We start from the raw sequence: 20778 nt of genomic DNA, 5'->3' as shown, positions 1-20778 counted from the left end.
TTGAAATTGTCTCTCCTTTAAGAAAAAAAAAATCTAGAAAATAATTTGGGGATAATTTGCAGGCTATTTGTTAATGTGTAAAAAATGAGTACCAGTACCTTTTGTAGGTGTAGCTTATGGATTTGTGCATGGATGAATATGCTTAGGCATGTCCACATACTTATGTGTGAATACACACCAGAATATTTTGTATACTGAGCTAAGTATAGAAAAACCACACTGCTAGTATTTACATGAATACATGTAAATACAAAATGAAATATGGACCATGTTGATTAAGAAACACTGGAGTCACTTTATGTTTTTTTATTTCTTCCTATTCTATTTTTGACTTGACTTTGGGCTACATAATAAATAGCATATAAATATATTTGTTTGCAATTATTAGTCATTTGTTCAATTAAAAAAAAAAGATGTATTTTTTCTGACATATTCTGCAGGTAACATCAGAACATCAGGTTGTTCAAACACAGATTAATGGTGCAGATTGTGTAGTTAAATTGTCATCACACATTTTAATCCCATACAGAATTACAGAACATCAGAGGATCAAATTTTGGAAAAAAGTATAAAAATAATGAATGAATAAGACTGATTAATTACAGTTTTAATCAGGTCATTTGATAGACAAAGATGAGGCAAAGTTGTCTGTTCCAGTACAAAACATAAAAAAACACAGGAATGAAAGAATATGTAATGTGTGTAAATTACCCAACAGTGTCTGTAAAACACAACATAAATTCCCTGCAAAGCACACTGTATTTAGTACAAGAAGATGCATTCAAGGAAAAACCTGGTTCATATTCTTTTTCACTGCCTGTTTAAAATTTTTCTGAGGTAGAGCCCATTAAATTTAGGATCTGATTCTTAGACTTGGTTTTTGAATATAACTGTCTGCAGAGAGTGCTGTTTTGATCAGATGAAAATCAGTGTGAAGTTTATGAAAGTTCTTTCATTTTTTAGATTTCTTTTATGGCATAAAAACAATACTCTTTAAAAGGCTACTGAGTGTAACAGCAGCGTTTGATGGTAGGAAACATAATGAATAGTCGAAGAATCCATGGTTTCGTCTGGGAAATACATTTAGCATATTCTGACATAAAAATACTTTTGTAGATCAGAGGCTTTTATAAGCCAGTTGTAATAGTTGTAACTGTACAGTTTGTTCCCACACAATCATGAACAAACACAAAAACGAGGAGAGGACAATCATTTTATCATTCAGCAAAGAAAGTGCTTATTTATAAGCTGAACCACACATAAAGCTCTTTAGTTCTTACTGTCCAAGTTTTCCTCTGCCTCTTGCCCTCTTTTTATTCCTCTCCAACCTCCAGTAGGAGTGAAATTACTCTCCAGCCAGGCCCCAAGGTCAGAGTGTCTGGCCTTTGTGATTTATCTGTTGCCATAGGTTTTTCTATGTGCATATACAAGGAGAGGAAAGAAACTTCAGTGTCTAATAGCACTGAGGTTTCAAACCCAGCTGGGTTAATCAGAGTAAATTCAAGCTTTTTCAAAATGACTCTTCATATATACCTCCGCTTTGCACAGATTAGCATGTTCATTAACTTGTGTTTCTGTAGGTAGGTCTGGTTTATAAACCAGGTTCACTTTCTCTATGAAGATTGCTCCACAATTAAAAGGATATAGGTTCAGTCATAACACCATATGTCTTTTAAAAGACACGTTAGTGTCAAATCAAACAGTGTGATGCTCACTGAGTGGAACTGTGTCAGCTGGCCACCTGCAGTGTGAAATGATGGCTGTATAGTGGAAATGTGAGGGGAGTCCAACCTGCTGCTCTCCCAGCTCTCTCTTCAATCTGTTCTGCCACTGCAGCGCCTGCATCACTATCGCCTCCCACCTCCTCTCCAGGTTGATTGACAGCAGCTGCAGGGCCTCCCGGTGCTGCTCAGAGTCTGGGCCCACTTCAGCCATCAGGCCCGACTGTGGAAGGATGGACGAAGATTAAAAAAAAAAATGCTTCTCAGCAAAGGAATTTACTGAATTAAAAAGATTACAACTCCTCTATTCACAAAGAGATGAGCTCATGTTTGCGATTTAAAAAACTTTGAAATGATTTTTACAACTAATGTGAATGATAATTTATTAAAACAAGTTTATGTCACTGGAATTGTTTTACATTCTTCTTTTCTTGACAAGTCTCTATTTTGTGACTTTTTTCAAGTGAGAGGTTTTTAATCGTGTTTTTCTTCACTCACCTGGCTCTGCTGCAGCAGCTTCTGACACAGTTTCAGAACTGAAGCGACTCCTCGGCGCCGGCTTCCAATCTCTGAACACAGGGACTGTAGACAGACAGGCAGATGAAGGGAGACAGGATGGATGTCAAGTCTGATAAGTTCTGCAGATTTCAAATATGTCAGAACAAAAACATTTCAAATGAATCATTGTCAAACAAATAAATTGTTGCTGAAAATGCAATTATCTCTATTTGGCTAATTCTGTGCCACTGCAAAGGTTCAAAGCCACAAATGATTTCATAATTGGCAAAACAGACATTAGTACCATCTTTCATGATTTAGGTAAAATTGTAGAAATAAATCTTCTACAGATATTTCAAGGTGCAACACATACTTAGATTATAAATAAATAAACTGGGTAATTCCATACACTGTTACGCAATGAAAATTAATGTTCAATTTTTGTGTTAGCAGCTTGGAGTGCAGTAGAGTTATTTTGCAGAACATCTGTGTATTTTAAACAGATACAAATGAATCACTTGTTAAATCAGTTATGCTGTAGATGGATTTAAGCTCTATTTGAGCAGGGGCAGCAGCAATAAAATAATTTATTTCTACGAATGTCTGCAGTTAACTTTTCAAACATTTGTTATATGATTGGAAATAAATTCAGACATTACGGTGCTAAACAATAAGAAAAAGTTTTTTGTATTTGGCTGTTCTTTGTAGCATATCTAAATTATTACAATGATTCTACTGTTAATTCATTTATCCATTCTTTGCTATATTTCACAAAACCTATCAAAACAGCCCAATTAATATTCTTTGTATAAGGGGTGAAGCAAAATGTTTTCCAGAGTTGCGACATTGGTAAAGTGTCCACTGACATGTCAATTAGCACACACTAATTACACGTTAAATGGCATTATAATTACCACGTGCTAATAACATTCATAAGATTAATTGCTAACTCAATGAGTGGAGTTAATGTCAGTCGTGAGCAGGTAATAAAGTTGTGAATGAATGTCTTTGGCTCCACAAATATCCACTGATTGTCGTTTGATTTTACATCAAACTCAGGACCGAGATGAGAGAAAGGACTGCGGTGGTCTGGTCTCCATGTCTTGCTCATGTGTTGGTATGAAGGTGTTGTTTTTGAGAAGAGGATGTCCGATTTAAGAACTTCGGCATTCTAACTTTTGACCTTTTCATTCCATGACCTCCAGCAAGGGCTGGAGTGGTTTAACAGCTAGGATGAGAATCGGCTTCTTCCTGTCTGAGGCCGTGGTTCTCAAGCTGAAAAAGGGAGATTGATGCCTCTGAGTTAGAGGTTTCTGCCTCCACTGGAGGTGTTGACTTATCTAGAAGTGTTTCTCAAGAGTGATGGCTGGGTGAAGAAGGAGATGGATAGATGTTTGCAGACATCTGCAGTAGTGCAGGTATTGCTCTGGTCTGTCGAACTGACAAAAGAGCTGAAACCAAAGACAAAGCTCTATTTGTTGGGCTGACAAGGTTTCAATCCCCAACTAAAGACAACAGGGCTGGTTCATAAGTAAGAGAATGAAATCCCACATTTAAGTAGTTCAAATTAACTACCTCTGTAATGTAAGGATGAGGAGTTCAACGGATCCAGTGTTTCTCCACAAAGGAGCTCGTCAGAGGTTTTTTGGCCATAACCAGAAAACCTCAGTGGAAATTCAGGGGCAAACCAATGACTTGGTGGAGGAACTTGATATTGCTACTTTGGAACTCCAGAAAGAGCCAAAGAGTTTTTCTGAAGAGATGAATGTCTGGGTCTCCCTCCTGGACTTGTTAGTCCTTCAACCAGGAGTCACAAACATAATATTTTTCACATTTCACCGTTTTTTAAAAACAATGGAAAAATTACTGTAGAAAAAAAGTTAGTGTTCTTCTTCTTGATGTTTCATGGGACCTGGATTGTTCAAAAATATTTAAACCATTTAAAAATGTAATGCAACTGAATAGCCTATGTCAATATCACAAATCAATATAATATGATGAAATATGACAGCCAGCAAAATAGGCAGTGTGATGTCTTCCTTCAACCCACACATCAACCACAATTGATGGCTGGATGGATCTATCATAAAATCCAGTTAATAAAATTCTCATGATATGACTTAAGACCATGGACCTGGATCATTGCCACATCTAGAACTTCTGTTTTGCCCTGAGTGGAACATCCCCTTTCAGTGTCAATATTGAACAACCACAATCCAAGCGGAGGCAAGGCAAGCACATAAATAAATGCTCAAAATATTTGGCCTTGTAGTTTCCCATCTGTTTCTTATGTCCACTGTGCGATTATGAATGGTGCCGTAAACTTAATTATACAAATATGGGTGCGCAGGTGCCCGTCCCTGATTGGTTCCCAGAAGACGCTGGAGAGGCCCAATCGGTGGCCTGCCGGAGGTGATGGATATAAAAGCTGCTGACTTCCTGACATCCATCCTCAGCTCATCTCAACCAGCCACACTGTCTGTTAAACACTCTTTGTAAAAGTTCTTGGAGTTTGTAGAAATTAGCTGGTGTTTATGTTCCCTTAGTTTTATTTTCTTAATTAGGGAAGTAAGTTTTTGTCATTTGGTTTATTTACTTTCAAATAGGTAAGTTTTGGTTAATATTCAGATTGTTTCCTTTTGTTTGTTGTTTCCGGCATTATAGCTCTCTCTGAAGCCATATATTCCACTTGATGTAACATCTTATTCAAAAATAAATCTTATAAAATGTTGAACTTCATCTCTGTTGGCTGCTTGAGATCTGAACAGGGTGGATCCTTCATGTTATTATCTGGGCACCCCAAAACGGGTGATAACAGTGCAAAGACATTATGGTTGAATACCAACTTTTATATTGGTATAAATATTGTTTATTTAAAACAATAAAAGGCTATTTTCTGTTTTAAATAATAAATTGATGATATTTGAGCCTTTTTGGAATTAACCAGCCATGTAGTTCTTAATTAGTATTCACTACAGAAAAACATGATCATACAAGCTTCTATGTTGCAATATAAAACTGCTCTGTCTAAGAATGAGGAAAATTAATTCTTTTATCCATCATTCAGAAAAGTTGAAAGTCTATTAGTGGTACTATAATTTATTATATTTTGCTAATGCAAGTTTAAATTCAACACAAAGATCTGTGATCAGCAATAACATGTAAAAGTGAAAATATTCACCAAAACTCTCCCAGCCTGCCACTCCTTAACAAATGCAAAAAGAAGAAAGAAAGAAGGATTGGCAGAGCCTATTATAAATTACTATATGCTGATGAGTTTTCATTCTTAAAGGTCAGTCTGTGCGTGTTTGCATGTTTGAATGTTTGCTCATACAGGTATGTGCACAAGCATGCGTAGATGCGTGTGTGTGCATGTGTGTGTGTGCAAACATATGCATATATTTCGGTGTGTTCCAGAGAAACGAGGGGACAGCCTTACTCCTGAGCAGCGGGACCAAACACATCCAAGCCCCAAACTATTTATGCTAATCCTGCCCACTCACTGAAAAGCACTTCTTTTACATTTTCCTTACATTTTCCAATAAATATTAAACACTATTACAATGAAATGGGATTCTCTTTTCTGTCCCCATCTTCCGTGCACACACTCTTACTCTGCAGCTTTCTCACACACACACACTCAACACTACTTCTCTCTTTCCTCTCCTCCGCCTCCTCCTCATTTTCTTTAGTTTAGCATATTTGTGGCTCGGCTGCTTGTCTAAACAGGAGATGGGGATGCAGAATACTGCAGACGGGATCAAAAGGACAAGCCCGGTGTGTGTTTGAGGGTGTGTTTATGAGATGGCAAATAAATTTATTCCAAACAGCAGATATGTATTAAGTTGAAGGAGACAGCTTTAAACAACAAAATGACTGAGGGAGACTTGCACTGCATTAGACAAGGCCACACAGAAGAACGACAGACATACATTATATTTAGCTAGATTACAGGTGCAACAATAAGTTGAACTTTTTGATGAGAAATTTGATTGTTTATCCTGAAGCTGAAACAAGATTAGTTGAATACTAAAGTTAATCTCCAAGAAATGAAAATAAATTTTCTACAGTGGTAAAATTCTTAGCTACTCACCAGGTTTTAAAATCAGATCAATACAGCTTTAGATTATCAACAAGACTTGTTACATCGTGTCACTTTTTATTTAGGGCAAACAAAGCATTGTTGTGTTTTTGAAGCACGATGTCCAGTCTACATGTGTAAACTCAAGTTACACATGTAGTTTGTAACTTGAGGCTATCATCTTTATGTCCTGATCACTCATCTGCACTTCTTCATGCATGGATTCATTATATTGAGTCCCACCGGAATTTATTTGTGCACAGTTCTCTATGGTTTCCTGAATCATTTCAATGAAGTAGAAGTTTTCACTTTGACTGGGCCATTGCAACACTATGACTAATTCAGCTTACATTGAAGCCTGACATAAGATTCCTCCAACAATCCAAAAACATTAGGGTAATTGTTCCATCTAATTTGTCCTTCAGTGTGTGTGTGTGCTTGTTTGTATGTACCATGTGATGGACTGGTGACCTATCCAGCGTGTATCTGGCCTGCAGCCCAATGATTGCTGGAAATAGACACCAGCAAGACAATGAGTGACTGCGAGACAACGATGCAATCTGCTGCATTTCACTCGATAGAAATATTGTTCAACCATTTTCAGTAATAGAATCTGTTGCAATGTATGATGAGTAGGATCAATTGTAATGTATGTGCATAACTTTTCTTTTTAGGGTAAGGTTTTTAACAGTGCCTTTAGTGAATTGGCAATTGATAAATTAACTGAATGGAACGGAAATGCTATGGAGTCCCATATTACTACAGAGGACTGTAGGAAATGGCTCTCATAGAAATGAACAGATGGGAATCTAAAAATGACACCAGAGTATCATACTGAGCCACAAGCTAAAAACTAAAACAAGTTTTTCAATTATTTAGACTGGTCAGCACATACCAGGACTCAAAAATGAACTAAAGTTCACAAAACAAAATATAAGCCAAGTATGGAGTGCTGCAAGTGACAAAATTGAATAATATCAACAATCCAAAAATAATTCAAACAGAAAATTAAAGTGATAAACACAAAAACACTTCGATCCTGAAATAGAGTTTATATGGTGCTTAATTTATTATGTGGTAACAAAGAAAGCCAGATATACTGGAAAAAGTTCTTTTAAATATGCTCATGCTGAGATTTTGCTGATGAAAGTAGATGGTGATGACATTGGGAAATATTTAAATGATTAAATATGGCTGCACATATGTGAAAGTTGGTAGCTCTGGTGCCTTGCAGCAAGAAGGTCTTGGGTTCAAGTCCCAGTTTGGGGTTTTTCTGCATGGAGTTATCATGTTCTCCCTGTGGATGTGTGTTCTCTCTGGCTACTCTGGCTTCCTCCTACAATTCCAAAACATGATAGTCAGGTTTTGTTTGTTGATATACGTACAGGCCTTTGCTGGTATGTTTTGGTGGCTTCAAAGACTAAAATATCAAGTTGTGTTTATTTCATCATTTACTTTCTTTCTCTCTCTTCTTCTTTCAATCTGTTTATCACTTATCAACTTCCATCAGGAAAAGAGAGCAACTCAGAAAAAAGACCAAACAAAGGCTCACTCCTTTCCTGATTCCACCTTCAACCCTCCACAGCCTCTGCCACTTCTATATCTCTCATTTAAATCTGTCTCCTAAAAACAAAATCCTCTTAAGCCCCTCCACCTCCTCATCACAATAATCTAATTACTGAAACTAGCCGTGAAGAGAGGGCTGGCTGGCTGAAGAGAGGAAAGAAAAGCAAAACCAAAGAGGTGGAGATTGACAAAGCACGTGTAATGTCAGTATTGGATAGAAATTGAATGAAGAAAAGTGAAAAAGAGAGGGACAAACTGAGAACAAAACATTCAACTGTAAAGCTATAAGGCCACAGGCATAGCATAAGAACATGATACAAAACCAACTTGTTCTGGTGTAAAAAACTACAGTAACAGTTCCACATAGATGTTTTACAAAGCCTGATGTAGTGCAGAAACTTGCAAATTCATAAAACACACATTTAACTGGTGGAAGAAAATAAAATATATTTTTTATAAGAATTTCATAACCAAGGAATGAAACATTGCGTGGACAGCACATAAAATCAACACACAAAAGATACAGAAATTGATATGTGGAGTTAAAAAGTTATAAAGAAATTAGCTGGAATCAAAAAATCTACATTTGAAGCAAATATCAGTGCTTCATTAATTGCCTGGAATCTTTTATTTAATTTATTTTTATTTGAGCCAAAAGAAGGAAAAAAGTATACAATACAGACCTCACTGTGCACACATACTAATCAATACACTCAATACAATACTGACGAAACATTGTGCAAAAAGAAAAATTGCTAAATTACAATCGAGCAGTTTCAGCCCCTATTTTTTTTCAACAGAAAATAAAAATTAGACAACTAAAAAAAAGACAAAACCAGGCCTTCTCTTCCCATTTCAGCTCAAGGTCAAACTGATGGGAAATAAATAAATATATGATTCATCAGACATGACTACCCGTATTTATAACCAAAACAAAATTCAGCAACAGACACCTTCAGTTGGGCAAAACTTCAAAGTTTTAAAAATAGAAAATAAAACATTGCCGTTTTTGGTAAAACTTTTTCTAAGTGGAGGTTTTCTGTGCTGTTTTATCAGAGCGCATCCTCTGTAAAGAGATGTTTTGAGATTAAATAATCACTACAACATGTGGACTTATAATTCAACATTAACTAAGGGAACACAAATAAACAGTCTCACAGTTTAAAAGAAATGGTTTGATATTCACAGATTGAAAATGAAAACAAGACAAATGGCAAACATCCAAGAAGGAAAGGTGGCACAAGAAAACAAAAAGACAACAGAAAACCTAAGTATTAAAATACTAACATTCTTAGAGAAAGAAAAGCAATAGAAACGATGAGATGTAAAGAAGACAAGGACAAACATGGAGGTGGGAAAGATATAAAGAGATGAAAGAGAGAAGAAAATTTCACTGCCTGCTTTGTGACCCAGTGGAAATTTCAATCAATTATCATTAATTAGAAATCTCTAATTAATTCTATTTGTTGATTAAGTCAATTAAAACCACAAGCACTCGTTATCACACAACGAGCCTAATGAATTCCTGTCGACAATTTCTTCCCACACATATTCCCTCTGCTGCTGCTGATACAGCCTAAAGGGTCTGCTGTGTCTTTCAATGTCTTCATAGTCCCCATTTGGACCGCCTCTTCTCGTCTCTGGCTCTCATTCTCCAGCCTCCACCATACTTTCAGAAGTTTTCTTGTCCTTTTTTAATATATTTCTCTAAACTGCAGCTCTTCAAGCTGTGTGTTTGGATCAATGGAAAAGCAGATGTTAATAGAGTATAACCATGTTCTCCTGCAAAGATTTGTTCAAGGTTTCATGCCTAAAGACAGATATCAAGCCTGGGGCCTGCAGCCCACATCTCCTCCATGTTAAAGTTGCTTCTTTAAAATGTGTCAAAAATAAACTTGTAATCATTCAGTAACATTGACGCTGCAACATGAAAGCTGGAATTGAGCCAACAACCTTCCAAATTATAGGAGAGTAGTTTCAATACTGGATCCCCTTTGAAATGAGATTAGGATTGTATGACCAAAATACAGAAATCTACATGTTTATATCATCTGGAATAATGTTTGCAGGGTATAGAGCAGAAATGAATAGAGCTCTTGGTTCCACATCACACAGTATGTGATGTGAGAATACCTATACTCCACATGCACCTAATCCCAGTAGGTTGAAGAAGCAACATATATGAAGTAGTGGTTGAGAGGAGTAGTGGCATCAGAGGCAAAACATATTTTACAATATTTACAACACAGAAGTTTACTACAAAAAAAAAAAAAAAAAAAAAAAAGACTTTCGTAATCTTGGTCCCAGTCCGCTTGGCCAGATACCTTTTCCATTAGCAGATCCGGTGCGGTTCTGCCCGGCTGTTCTCAGATTTTCCTATCTGCTAGCAGCACCGAGCAGGGTACAGCACCAAAGCTATTTGATTGCCTGCTGACCGCTTTCGTTGATTGGTGCTTGCTTTATGTCACTGAAAACTCCAAACATCGTTTAGTTTAGCTGCTTTCAGAGAGCTCCTCATTAAGAAGGGGGTTAATTATGAGTTTAATCAGGAGCAGCACCAGGCAGACATGCAGTAAGTTTAGCAGCAGAATGACGGTGAATTAGCAGCGCTGCTAGCAGCTCATCTCACTGAAACACGAACAGTAATAAAGAAGAGAGAAACACTGCAGATGTGGTCAGCTTTCTGATACAGCTGACCACATTGCCTTATGGGTAAATACAAAGATAACAAATGTGTGAGTCTAGTGCTAGTGGAAGAAATGGCTTTGATCAATGACAAAAGACAAATCCTACAACCGCTAAAATCTGACGCTGGTCTATTCTTATTTCCTTTTTGTGAAGCAGGAAGTTGTGTTGAGTGTCTTCATGTTTAATTCAGCAGTTCTTGCTGCACTGGACAAAGAACTGCTGAGGAGGTACACAGGCAAGGAGGTGGGCAGCTTCTTCAAAGGGTTTGGTTAGTTTGACACAGTATGAAAGAACCACACTAACTGAAAATGTAGCAAATGTTGTAATTGTGGTTCCCAATCAAACCAAGTCTATCAGACTACTGGGTGTGAAAACATCCTTACAGACTAAAATGTTTGCTCATTTTTCATTGTAAGATGGCTCAGGATCAGTCTGACAAGATGGAGAGCATCTGATTCTGCACACAGTAATATTAAAATGAAATGCAAATACATGAATGGCATTTTTGCAGCAAAACAAGTTGCTCAAAGATCTTGACAGTCTCAGAGTTATGTTTCCATAATGCTGACAGTAGGTGAACTTCATTTACAGAAACAAACAGAAATAATCCAATGTTCTATTGCAGCATTTCTGTGAAGCTAAGATGGGTTATTGTTGACATCACCAGCCCTTAATGATTGTTCTAAGTTATCTAAAGTTCTTTTGCTGCTCAACGAGCTGCAACATTTTAGGGGTGAAAGCTTTGCTCTTAAAATATTCTGCAGTGGTAAATAAATTGGGAACATATAAAGTCTCTGGGAGTAAAGGCATTTATAGCTCTAACTAATACAGCAAAATGAATTCGCTGCAGCTGCTTAAAGGATGTTTATCAAGTTTCTACCTCCTAGGATTTGTCTGTGCATTTAACTTTTCATGTACCTTCAATTTGCCTCATTTTACCTTTCTTCCTGATGCTCTGTCTTTCCTTGCAGGCTTTTTTATTTATCGTTGTCTCACATGTTTGCCTTCTTGCTAGGATTTCCTTCTGTGTCTTTTTTTGTGGCAGCTGAAAGTATTTTTTATTTTCACATTTGACTGTTTTTTTCTAACACATTCTACCTTTCTACACTTTTCTGGAATTTGAAGATTTTTCTGTTCGTCTCTGATCTATCATCATTCAGGCCACAGTCTAAATCTTTTTAATGCTTTGTTTCATGGATTGCAGTAATTAAAAAACAGCATACTGTCTGTGAGGACTTTAAAGCTCTCCACATTTTGCTGTAGGGCTGTTGTTTTAATAATTAGTTGTTTTTTTAAATTTCATGTGAATATGGTTTAGTTTCAGAATGAGGAAACTGACTGAAAAGTGGTAAGAAGAATGTCACTGGGTCAACAAGGTAAGGGAGAAAACAGCTTTTCCCTTCAATATTCAATATGCAAATATAAAGTTAGGAATTCAATCCTTTAAATTCTACGTTTGTGTGAAATCATGAATAAAATCACATTTACTAAGCCTGCAACAAAAAAGATGTTACAGGGTAAAATGCTAATTATGGGGTAAATTGCTAATAAGAAGAGATATTAGGTAAGTTATAGGTTCCTGCAAAGAAAGAGGAACTAAGACAAGATACATAACAGAATATTTTAAATAAAAAAATACATCATTATTTATTCATTTTACAGTTTTTGCAGATAATAACTGATGTTAAACCAAAGTCTATCAGAATATTTGTGTGGAATGTGTTGTGAATGCTCACTTACAAACAAACTGCAATTCTATTCTTTGACTGTAAAACCAGATTTTTCAAATATGAAATAAAGCTAGAGAAGATGTGAAGTTTTTTTATTATTTTCTGACCAGATTCAAATACAAAAAAACCTAAATTTTTTTCAATTTCCCAACAGATGAATTATCAACAGTCGTTGAGATGAAATGTTAATTATTGCCCTCCTTCTCATCTTACTGTTAATTTAGAGCAGCTGTTTCTTCTCTCTCTGCATTTTTCTGATGTCTTTTTGTCTGTTTTGGACTATTTATTTTTTGTTTTGAGTGAAGGGGTTGTGCGGGTGTGCGTGTAGGTGTGTGTGTGTGTGCTTTTGGTTTCTCTTTAGCTGATAAAAGAGCTCAGTGCTTTTTCTCCCCTCCTGAGCAGACGAAGATGAAAGTCTGATCTGTTTGTTGATATAGTTACTGTGGCGATGTCTTACCTTTTTGCTCGCCTTCAACCCCTAACGAGCAACTCTTAACGAGAAAACTCTACTTCAAAACATCAACAAGCACACTCACCAAACACACACTCGCACATAAGACTGAGCTGCAAACTAAACCACAAAGGAAGGCAGCATCAAAAGACTCACCTATATGTAGCAGGCTGAGTTCTTGGCAGGGAGTCGGTGGATCATTAATCCTCATTGTGTAGCAGGTATCAACATTAGACCATCACTATCACCTTCTATTAGTCTACAGTCAGATATAGTGGGGTCAGGCTGCTTTTTTATTATTTAAGGAACATGGCAGAAACCACCGGTGTCTATGGCAACAGTTTAGCAGCAAACCCAACAGTCACACTGTTGCTTCCACAGTAAGAACCAAGTCCAAATCAGAGTACCAGTATACAGTAGACGTCTAACCCCGGTAGAGGCCCTGGTAAGTGTAGTGTCACCCTGGGTAGTACATTTAGACTTAGACTTAGACTTGACTTTATTGATCCCTTGGGAAGACTCCCTCAGGAAAGTTCCATTTTCATGGACTGATGATCCATTCAACATTCTAAGCTTGAGATATTTTCAGTACACTCTAACAAATGGCTGTAAAAACTACATCATGAAAATACAGTAAGGGTTTTGAAAATAGAGCTCTATATTGTGATCTGAAATGTGTGTGAAAATTATAAAGGATGTGATTGGAGCGCTGGATCATGTGCGGAAATTTACAGCTGTACAGTAAATTTGTTACTGTAAAAAATACAGTAACTGGCTGGCAACCCTGCTGCTAAGTAAGTTACTGTAAATTCTACAGTGACTTTTTTTTACAGTGTAACCTAATCCTGCTTTAAACATCTGGACAAGGTTCTGATCTGCCTGCTGTGTTCCTCAGTCCTTTAGACGCTGTTCGTTTATTAATGTTCTCTAACATGTGAGATCAGACAAAAGGAGAAAAAATTCCAACGCTTCTGAAAACACTCTGGACTCCACACTTTCGAGATTTTTGCTTGCAAAAGATTTTAAATACTCATTTCCCTTTCAAAGTTACGTGTAGGTTATATTGTACCACATAAAGTCCTTGTAAACTCTGATGACGTTTGTGGTTATAATGTCCCAAGACATGAGAGAATCCAAAAACTGTGATTATTTTTACTTGACATTGTAGTTTATGTATTGGAAACCAGAGTTTTACTGCCTTACTTTTAAACCATAAGCATCGGTACATAACTTATTTCACTGTTTTTGAGAGGAAATCGGCAAATGCTGGAACTGTCCCCCAGACTAGTAGAAGGAATTATCTTCTTAGTGTCAGCAGCAAAAATGTACTGAAATGACCTGCATTAGACCCCAAAGATGGAATGTTCACAATTGACAGCAAAAAACCTTCTAGAGCCATAGTCAAAGCCTTCCTATACACAAGCCTTTTAGCTGCGTCCGAATTCAGGGTCTGTGTCTTTTGAAGGACGGATTTGTGGATTGTTTACCTCATAGCGTGAATTCAGACAAAACCTGTCCGAATTCGAAGACTCCTTAAAATGTGGCCTTCAAATGTATTTGTCTTTTCCCCAGATTTGAAGGATGGATCTAGTGTATCCTTCAAGACCCACCATATCCTATAATTCGTTGCGGGTCCAAACTGGGTGTTCAGGCAAAGTGGCAATGGCTGTGAAGAGCGGCAAATTATTTTGCTATGTTACACATTCAGTGAGACAACATGATTTTTTACAAAGTTTTTAGGTGAGAATATATCTGCTCGGTTCATCAATACATCATCTAATTATAATATTGCTCTGAGATTTTTGGACATGTCTGCTCCTGATGCATTAATAGCCAGCTCCCCTCACCAGCTGCCAGCTGGCCGGGCACTCCAGCTTTGGGACACCAGAGGAGAATGCCTAAAAATGTTTCTGAAAAATAACTGTTCTTCCAAACCGTACTGCAATTTTTCAATTGGGAGTCTAATCAGGGTTTACTGTCAGTTTTACAGTTCCTGCACGAAACCCACTCATTACTGCCGGAATACGCCAGAATTCGATTACCCCAGTCAGGATGACCCAAGGCAAAAATGAACCTTGTTCTCCTCTTGAGACCCCCAACGGCCTGGAGTGTTGGGAAGCTGTCCATTTTATGTAGTTGCCATTTTGTATTACTTGTTTGTTTATTCAAATTATCAGGCAGTTAAATGGACTAAACTTGAACAAAAGAAAGCATCACTGCAGTCTACTTCCAGATGCCAAACACCCTCGAGTGTGCAGCCGTTTTCTTATAAGAATGAAGAAAATATTGTACAAATGTAACCAAACATTTAAGACAATTTTCATAACAGATCTTTAGAGATTCTATTTATTTAATATTCACTTATTGCCTAATGATGCCATGTTTGTGCCGTTTTGTGATTAACTGAAGAAAGGAGCACATGAATAGGTCTGCTTTGTAGGATCAGAAACAGGAAGTTACATGGATCCATCTTTAAGCAAAAAGTATGGATGGGGTTATGAGTTATGCAATGCAGACAGTTCTAATTGCAGGGCCTGGATTAAGTGCAGAATTATCTGAAGAGAGGAAGAATGACAAGGAGTGAACAGAGCTTGATCTGATTGAGGGAGGATATATTCATCTGCTGCTGATAGCAGATAACACTAAGAGATGGAGAGATATACAGCAACAGGCACAGGGGAACAACAAGTAAAACAAAGAACTGAAAGGAATAGAAAAGTGTGTAGTTACAGTGCAGGGAGGCAAAATGTACTTCATAAAAACTTCCTCAAAGTTGCAGAACAAAATAAAATGAAGTGCTTGTAAAAAATTATTTGACTGAAACAGTTGATTCTTAAATACAAAAAATAGAAAATCTGGCCTGACACAAAGCAGTAGGATGCAGGAATATTAGGCAAGCTATGAAACGCTAAAAAAAACACTTAACCCTTCTAAAGACTTGCTTTGTTTTTGCTTGTGTTACACCAGGGGTCCCCAAAGTCAGTCCTCGAGGGCCGGTATCCTGCATGTTTTAGTTCTCCCCCCTGTTTTACACACATGGATCAAATGATGGCTCTTTAAAAGGCCCAAGAAACATACTGACATGCTGAAAAGTTTGTTGGTACTACCACGGAGAGAACAAAAATGTGCATGACGCCGGCCGTCGAGGACCTACTATGGGCACTCTTGTGTTACACCTTACTGTTTTATACCGTCAAACTAATTTTTATACTAGACAAAGATAAACACATCAGACTAAAGAAAAAGTTTTGAAATAACAGTTTCCTCTGTTATAAAAAAAAAACAGCTATGAAAACCAACCTGATCATATATAAAATATTTTCTGGTTCCAGACCTGGACCACTTGCCATAATTAACAAAACAATTATTCTCGCTCTTTCTGACTAAATCTCAAAGGCAAACATCACATCATCAGTTATTAATCAGATCCAGAGCACAACACAAAGTCTACCCTGAATGGATAAAAAAGCTTTTATATGGGCCTTGAAAAGTCTAATCTAACATTAGTTTAGTGTATTAAATACACAGTTTAATACAGTTATTACTGAACTGTTAATATTCAGTTCAGTAATATTAACACTCAAATGTTACTGAACTGAAACAGGCCTGCAAAGTGAGAACTAATATTCTTTACATCAATACAAAATATTACTTGTTACATATCGCCAACATTTACCCATTTTTACTGTTATTATTCCAAGTCTCAGTAGATTATCACAAAACAAGTTGTTGAGGTAATCATATTTTCTCACAGCACTAAACTGGCTTGGTATTTTGTTTTCCCTAAGTAAACTAATTATCCAAGCAAACTTAGTCTTTGTCTCATATTAAAGTTTGTTTAATGATTTGAACAGAATAAATCTATAAGCAAACAACAACTTGTACAGTCTATGGTAAAATCTTAATTTTTGGACATCTAATCTTGCATACTTAGCAGGAAGTTAGAATTTGTATTTCTTCCCAGTTCAACATTGTAGCTATGAATATAATAATGTATCTGTGTCAGTTCCAGTTCATTAATTCTTAGTGTGGCTGTCCCCCAGAGCCTTTTCTCTACAATAAAGAGTCATCGGATGCCCAGGGCTGCCAGAGGAACGTCTGGTCGATGCCATATCTTACAAGACTGCTAATTCAATTAAGAGTCATGATAGAGACAGACAGGTGGAAAGGAGGAGGCTTCAGGGAAAAAAGACCAAGAGTGAAAAGAGAGAAAGTAATACAACAAGAGAGAGAAATGGAAGTTGTTATAAAGTAAGACCTAAACAGCTTTACATTTAAACATTGTAAAATTGGTGACATAGCTCATCTATGTCCAATAAATCATCTACAGACCACATGCAAAATGAATTATTTATAATAAGCTATATCAATAGCTTATTATTGATATTAAAACAAAAACTCATTCATCTTTTTTCAGCTAGCCACCAGCAATTAGCAAACACCTGCTGGAGCTCATTATAGGAGCTACCTCTCAGAGCAACACAGGTCAAGACATTGTTTAAGATTAATAGAGAAGCTATGCTGTGATGATTTCCTGAAGGTGGAGTTTCAGGGAAAGCAGGAGTTTTTAAACTCAATGTCAAGGTGTTAAATTAGGAAGTAAAATTTCTTTCAAGTCATATTTGATAAATATAACATTTTTTATAAAAACTGAAGTAAACATAGTTACTTGATTGTGCTATAATCACAATCAATGCATGATACTTCACTGAAGAAGAGTGAAGATATTATGTGGAAGAAGTGACCCAAGCCATCCAAAATAAACAACTACAATTAGTGTTGTTCCCATGGACGCCATCCTTATGCAGCATTGAATTTATAATTTGTGCAGAAGTATTTTCTGAATCATACACTCAGATTTACAAACTTTATTACTGAAATGAAGTGTGACATTTAACAATGACATTCAGAAAGTCTGAGAATTTTCAAACTTGTTTACTCCTCTCTCGTTTCTTTGGGCTCCTCTACAGTAAAACCTGAGCACAAACTGAAACCTTTAAAGGTTCCCACATCTTTTTACAGCACAAATCAAACTATTGTTTCCAACATTTCACACATTATGTTCAAAAAGATGATATTGGACAAAAATATCCTGTAAAACAATCAGAGGAAGGCATATCATGAATTGAACAATACCTGCAGATAGATAAAAAGTATATGTTATATATTCTTATGCAAAGAGCTCTTGGGATTTCAAAACCTTTCTATTTGGGCTTCATTTAGTAAAACAAATACAGATATGGTGAAATCTCAGGTGTGTAGCTTTGTGTGGCTGCATTTGAGGTTAGACAAAAGAGAATATAGAAAAATACATCTAGAGGCTGTAAAAGTGGCAAGACTAAGATCATTTTTGTTGAAACTCTAAAACTGAAAAAAGGGTACATTCTTTAAAAAATATTTTTTTATTTATGTGTATGAGTGCAAATGCTTGCAATGTATTGATATCCCTAGAAATTTTAATTAGTGTTTTTTAGCACTGTCATTCAGTCACCACCTAAATCTGCATATTATCAGACAGCTGTGCTCTTAAGGAAAATATGTTCTTTTTGTTTGTCTGGAAATTATTCAGATAGATTTAAGAATACACTTCTTGTACTTGTATTTGTTGTGACTCATAGCAACCCTTGCCACTTTCTCATACAGTAATAAACTATAGTGCAAAAATCGAAGCCATTCACAAGGCCAAACGCCAAAAACAGACAAATGATTGCTAAAATGGACTTGACTTTTCTTGAAATGGAGCTCCTTCTGCGTCTCTCCATACAAATGACTGCTATCAATACTTCCAATCTTCATTTTTCCTGAAGCTCTCAGCCTCTTTCTGCCAGAAATCAATGGCTTCCCACTGAGAGTTGTGACAATGATCAAAAGTACGAGGCCCACTTTCTTCAGATAAACTCTCATTTCAGAGAGTTTCATCATTAGGACTGGCTGTGTGTGTGTGTAAATAGGCTTGCTCATTTATGTTGTGTGTGATTACAGCAACAACTGTGAATACCTCAACAAGATCATGTTACAGATATTCTTTTAGAAAAAACAAACTGCAGCTGACATTGTTCGGTGACACTGGCTTATATCTGTTGCTGTGTTGTTTTAGTTCTTGTTGCTCAACATATTTTCATAACATCAGAAACAAATTCAACATTTTCCTTCTTTCTAACAGAATCACATGTCAAGTGTCAATTAACCACTTAATTGTCATTTCTGAAGTTGATTAGTGTCAAGCAATGTTAATTGGCAATTCATGAGTGCTGAATTGCTGTATTCCAGTACTCTCAGTAGAGGTGTGGCGATCGATCAGTCATTGATCGATTTGCACACCTCTACCAATCAATCAATGGTAGATCATTCTACCATTGTCAATCTCTTACTGGCAATAAGAGATTGCCAGTTTCAGCAATATCTAATATGTTCACAATATTTAATATTCACAATATCGGCAATAAGATATAATCACCAGTCACAATCTCCTATTGCTGATCACCTTTATCTCACTTCTCAGCCTGCGTGTGCAGCTTATCTCCTCTTTCCTTCACACTATGCAAGCACGCAGCAACAAATCCTAAGCGATGCCGTGTGGAACTATAATACTCTGAGTGATTGCATGTTGTGGTGAAAAATTTGGCAAATGCATCAAAATGCATCAACACCACGAGTAATATGACATTTAAAAAACATACACTTGTCGGAGTTTGGCTACAGTTTGGCAGGATCATTGAAGGAAAAAAGCGAACAGACAGCAGGTAAAATTGATTATGAACAAATAATCAATCAATTTAAAATAATTATTATTAAATAATCAATCTCTGAACAAATAATCAATCTCTTCTGCTTCTTCCTGTGTTCTGCAGAACTCAGCTTAGTCAGAACCAACCAATCAGAACCAGAACAAAACCGCCATGTTCTCAGGAAGTTTTGATGTAGTATCTCAGAAACTTGTATGTTGATGCAATCTGTGCCAACATTGAATTAATGTTTCCTTTTTTGATTGACATCAAATAATATAAAGTAAAAAGCACTGTTATAAGATTTATTTAATTTATGCATAAATTAGGCTGTTGAGAGCCTTACTGTCAAGTATTAATTTATTGACTGCAGGTTTTTCAGTTGTCCTTTTGACTGAACAGCTGTTGCATTGTGCCTGCAAGTATTTTGCATGTTTTATGTCTAAATTAGGGGAATTTATTACCAGATAGTTTTTCCATTTTGGGAGATCACATAGTATCATTTATACCTAATGTGAAAAATTAACAGCCAGTGATCGGCAGAGATCGGCCTCATGGGTGATTGGTATTGGAATTGGCAGCAAAAAACCTGATCGGAGCATCCCTAATTCTCAGCACTTGTAAGGACTGTCATGGACTGTCTTTGGCCCATCATTGGATGGACAATCAATCATATTCATTTTTGAAAACTACAATAGCAGGGCAAAAAGTTTCCTCTCCCAAAGTGTTTGCATTGTGCTGTATTGGATGTACCTTGAAGCAACTGAATTCATCAGCTGGTTTGTGTCTGCTGTGAAGATGTGATTATATCTGTGTTATTAAAGTTATCCTCCTAATTTTGCATATTTATCTTTTGAGTCAGTATAAGTTGGATGTAATTCATTAGCATATTTCTTTTGTCTCAGAGTGGATTGAAAGTGTACATTGAGTTCTCAGCATGTGAGGGCACATAGAAATACATGCATTCATTTAGCTTTGTGTATTTGCTTTTCTAGTTCAGCGGGTGCACATTGTGTGAGTGTGTGTGTGTATATGTGTGTTTATGGTTGTCAGTCACACTGCGGGGCTAGGCTAATTAGCGCAGCTAGCTTTTTGCTGTGTGATGTGGGCTGATTAATATCCTGTTAACGTCCCGTTGCTTTTAAGGCTAACTGCTGTTTCCTCTATACATCCATAGCTTCAAAACAGCCATGCTTTTGGTTGGCCTCATTAAGATGATGCACTGCTAAACATAGCAGCAGTACATAGAAATGCAAGCACTCAATATGTTGTTTTTTGTCTTTGATATAAGATGTTATATTACAATCATTTCTGTCAA

At 36.6% G+C, this 20778-nt stretch overlaps 1 protein-coding gene across 1 annotated transcript in view; it reads right to left on the bottom strand.

Moving 5' to 3' along the window:
• The window catches only part of akap6 (A kinase (PRKA) anchor protein 6), a 165507-nt gene that overhangs the window by 15289 nt on the left and 129440 nt on the right, over positions 1-20778 (bottom strand). The window contains exons 18-19 of the mRNA XM_055057090.1: positions 2220-2303; positions 1792-1944 (exon numbers count right to left, since the gene is read on the bottom strand). Of these exons, the coding sequence (XP_054913065.1) occupies positions 1792-1944; positions 2220-2303 (237 nt within the window). The remainder of the gene's footprint in view (positions 1-1791; positions 1945-2219; positions 2304-20778) is intronic.

Source organism: Poeciliopsis prolifica, unplaced genomic scaffold, assembly GCF_027474105.1.
Source record: "Poeciliopsis prolifica strain line A6 unplaced genomic scaffold, Auburn_PproV2 SCAFFOLD047, whole genome shotgun sequence".
Taxonomy (NCBI): Eukaryota; Metazoa; Chordata; class Actinopteri; order Cyprinodontiformes; family Poeciliidae; genus Poeciliopsis; species Poeciliopsis prolifica.
This window is presented reverse-complemented; position numbering and strand designations above follow the sequence as displayed.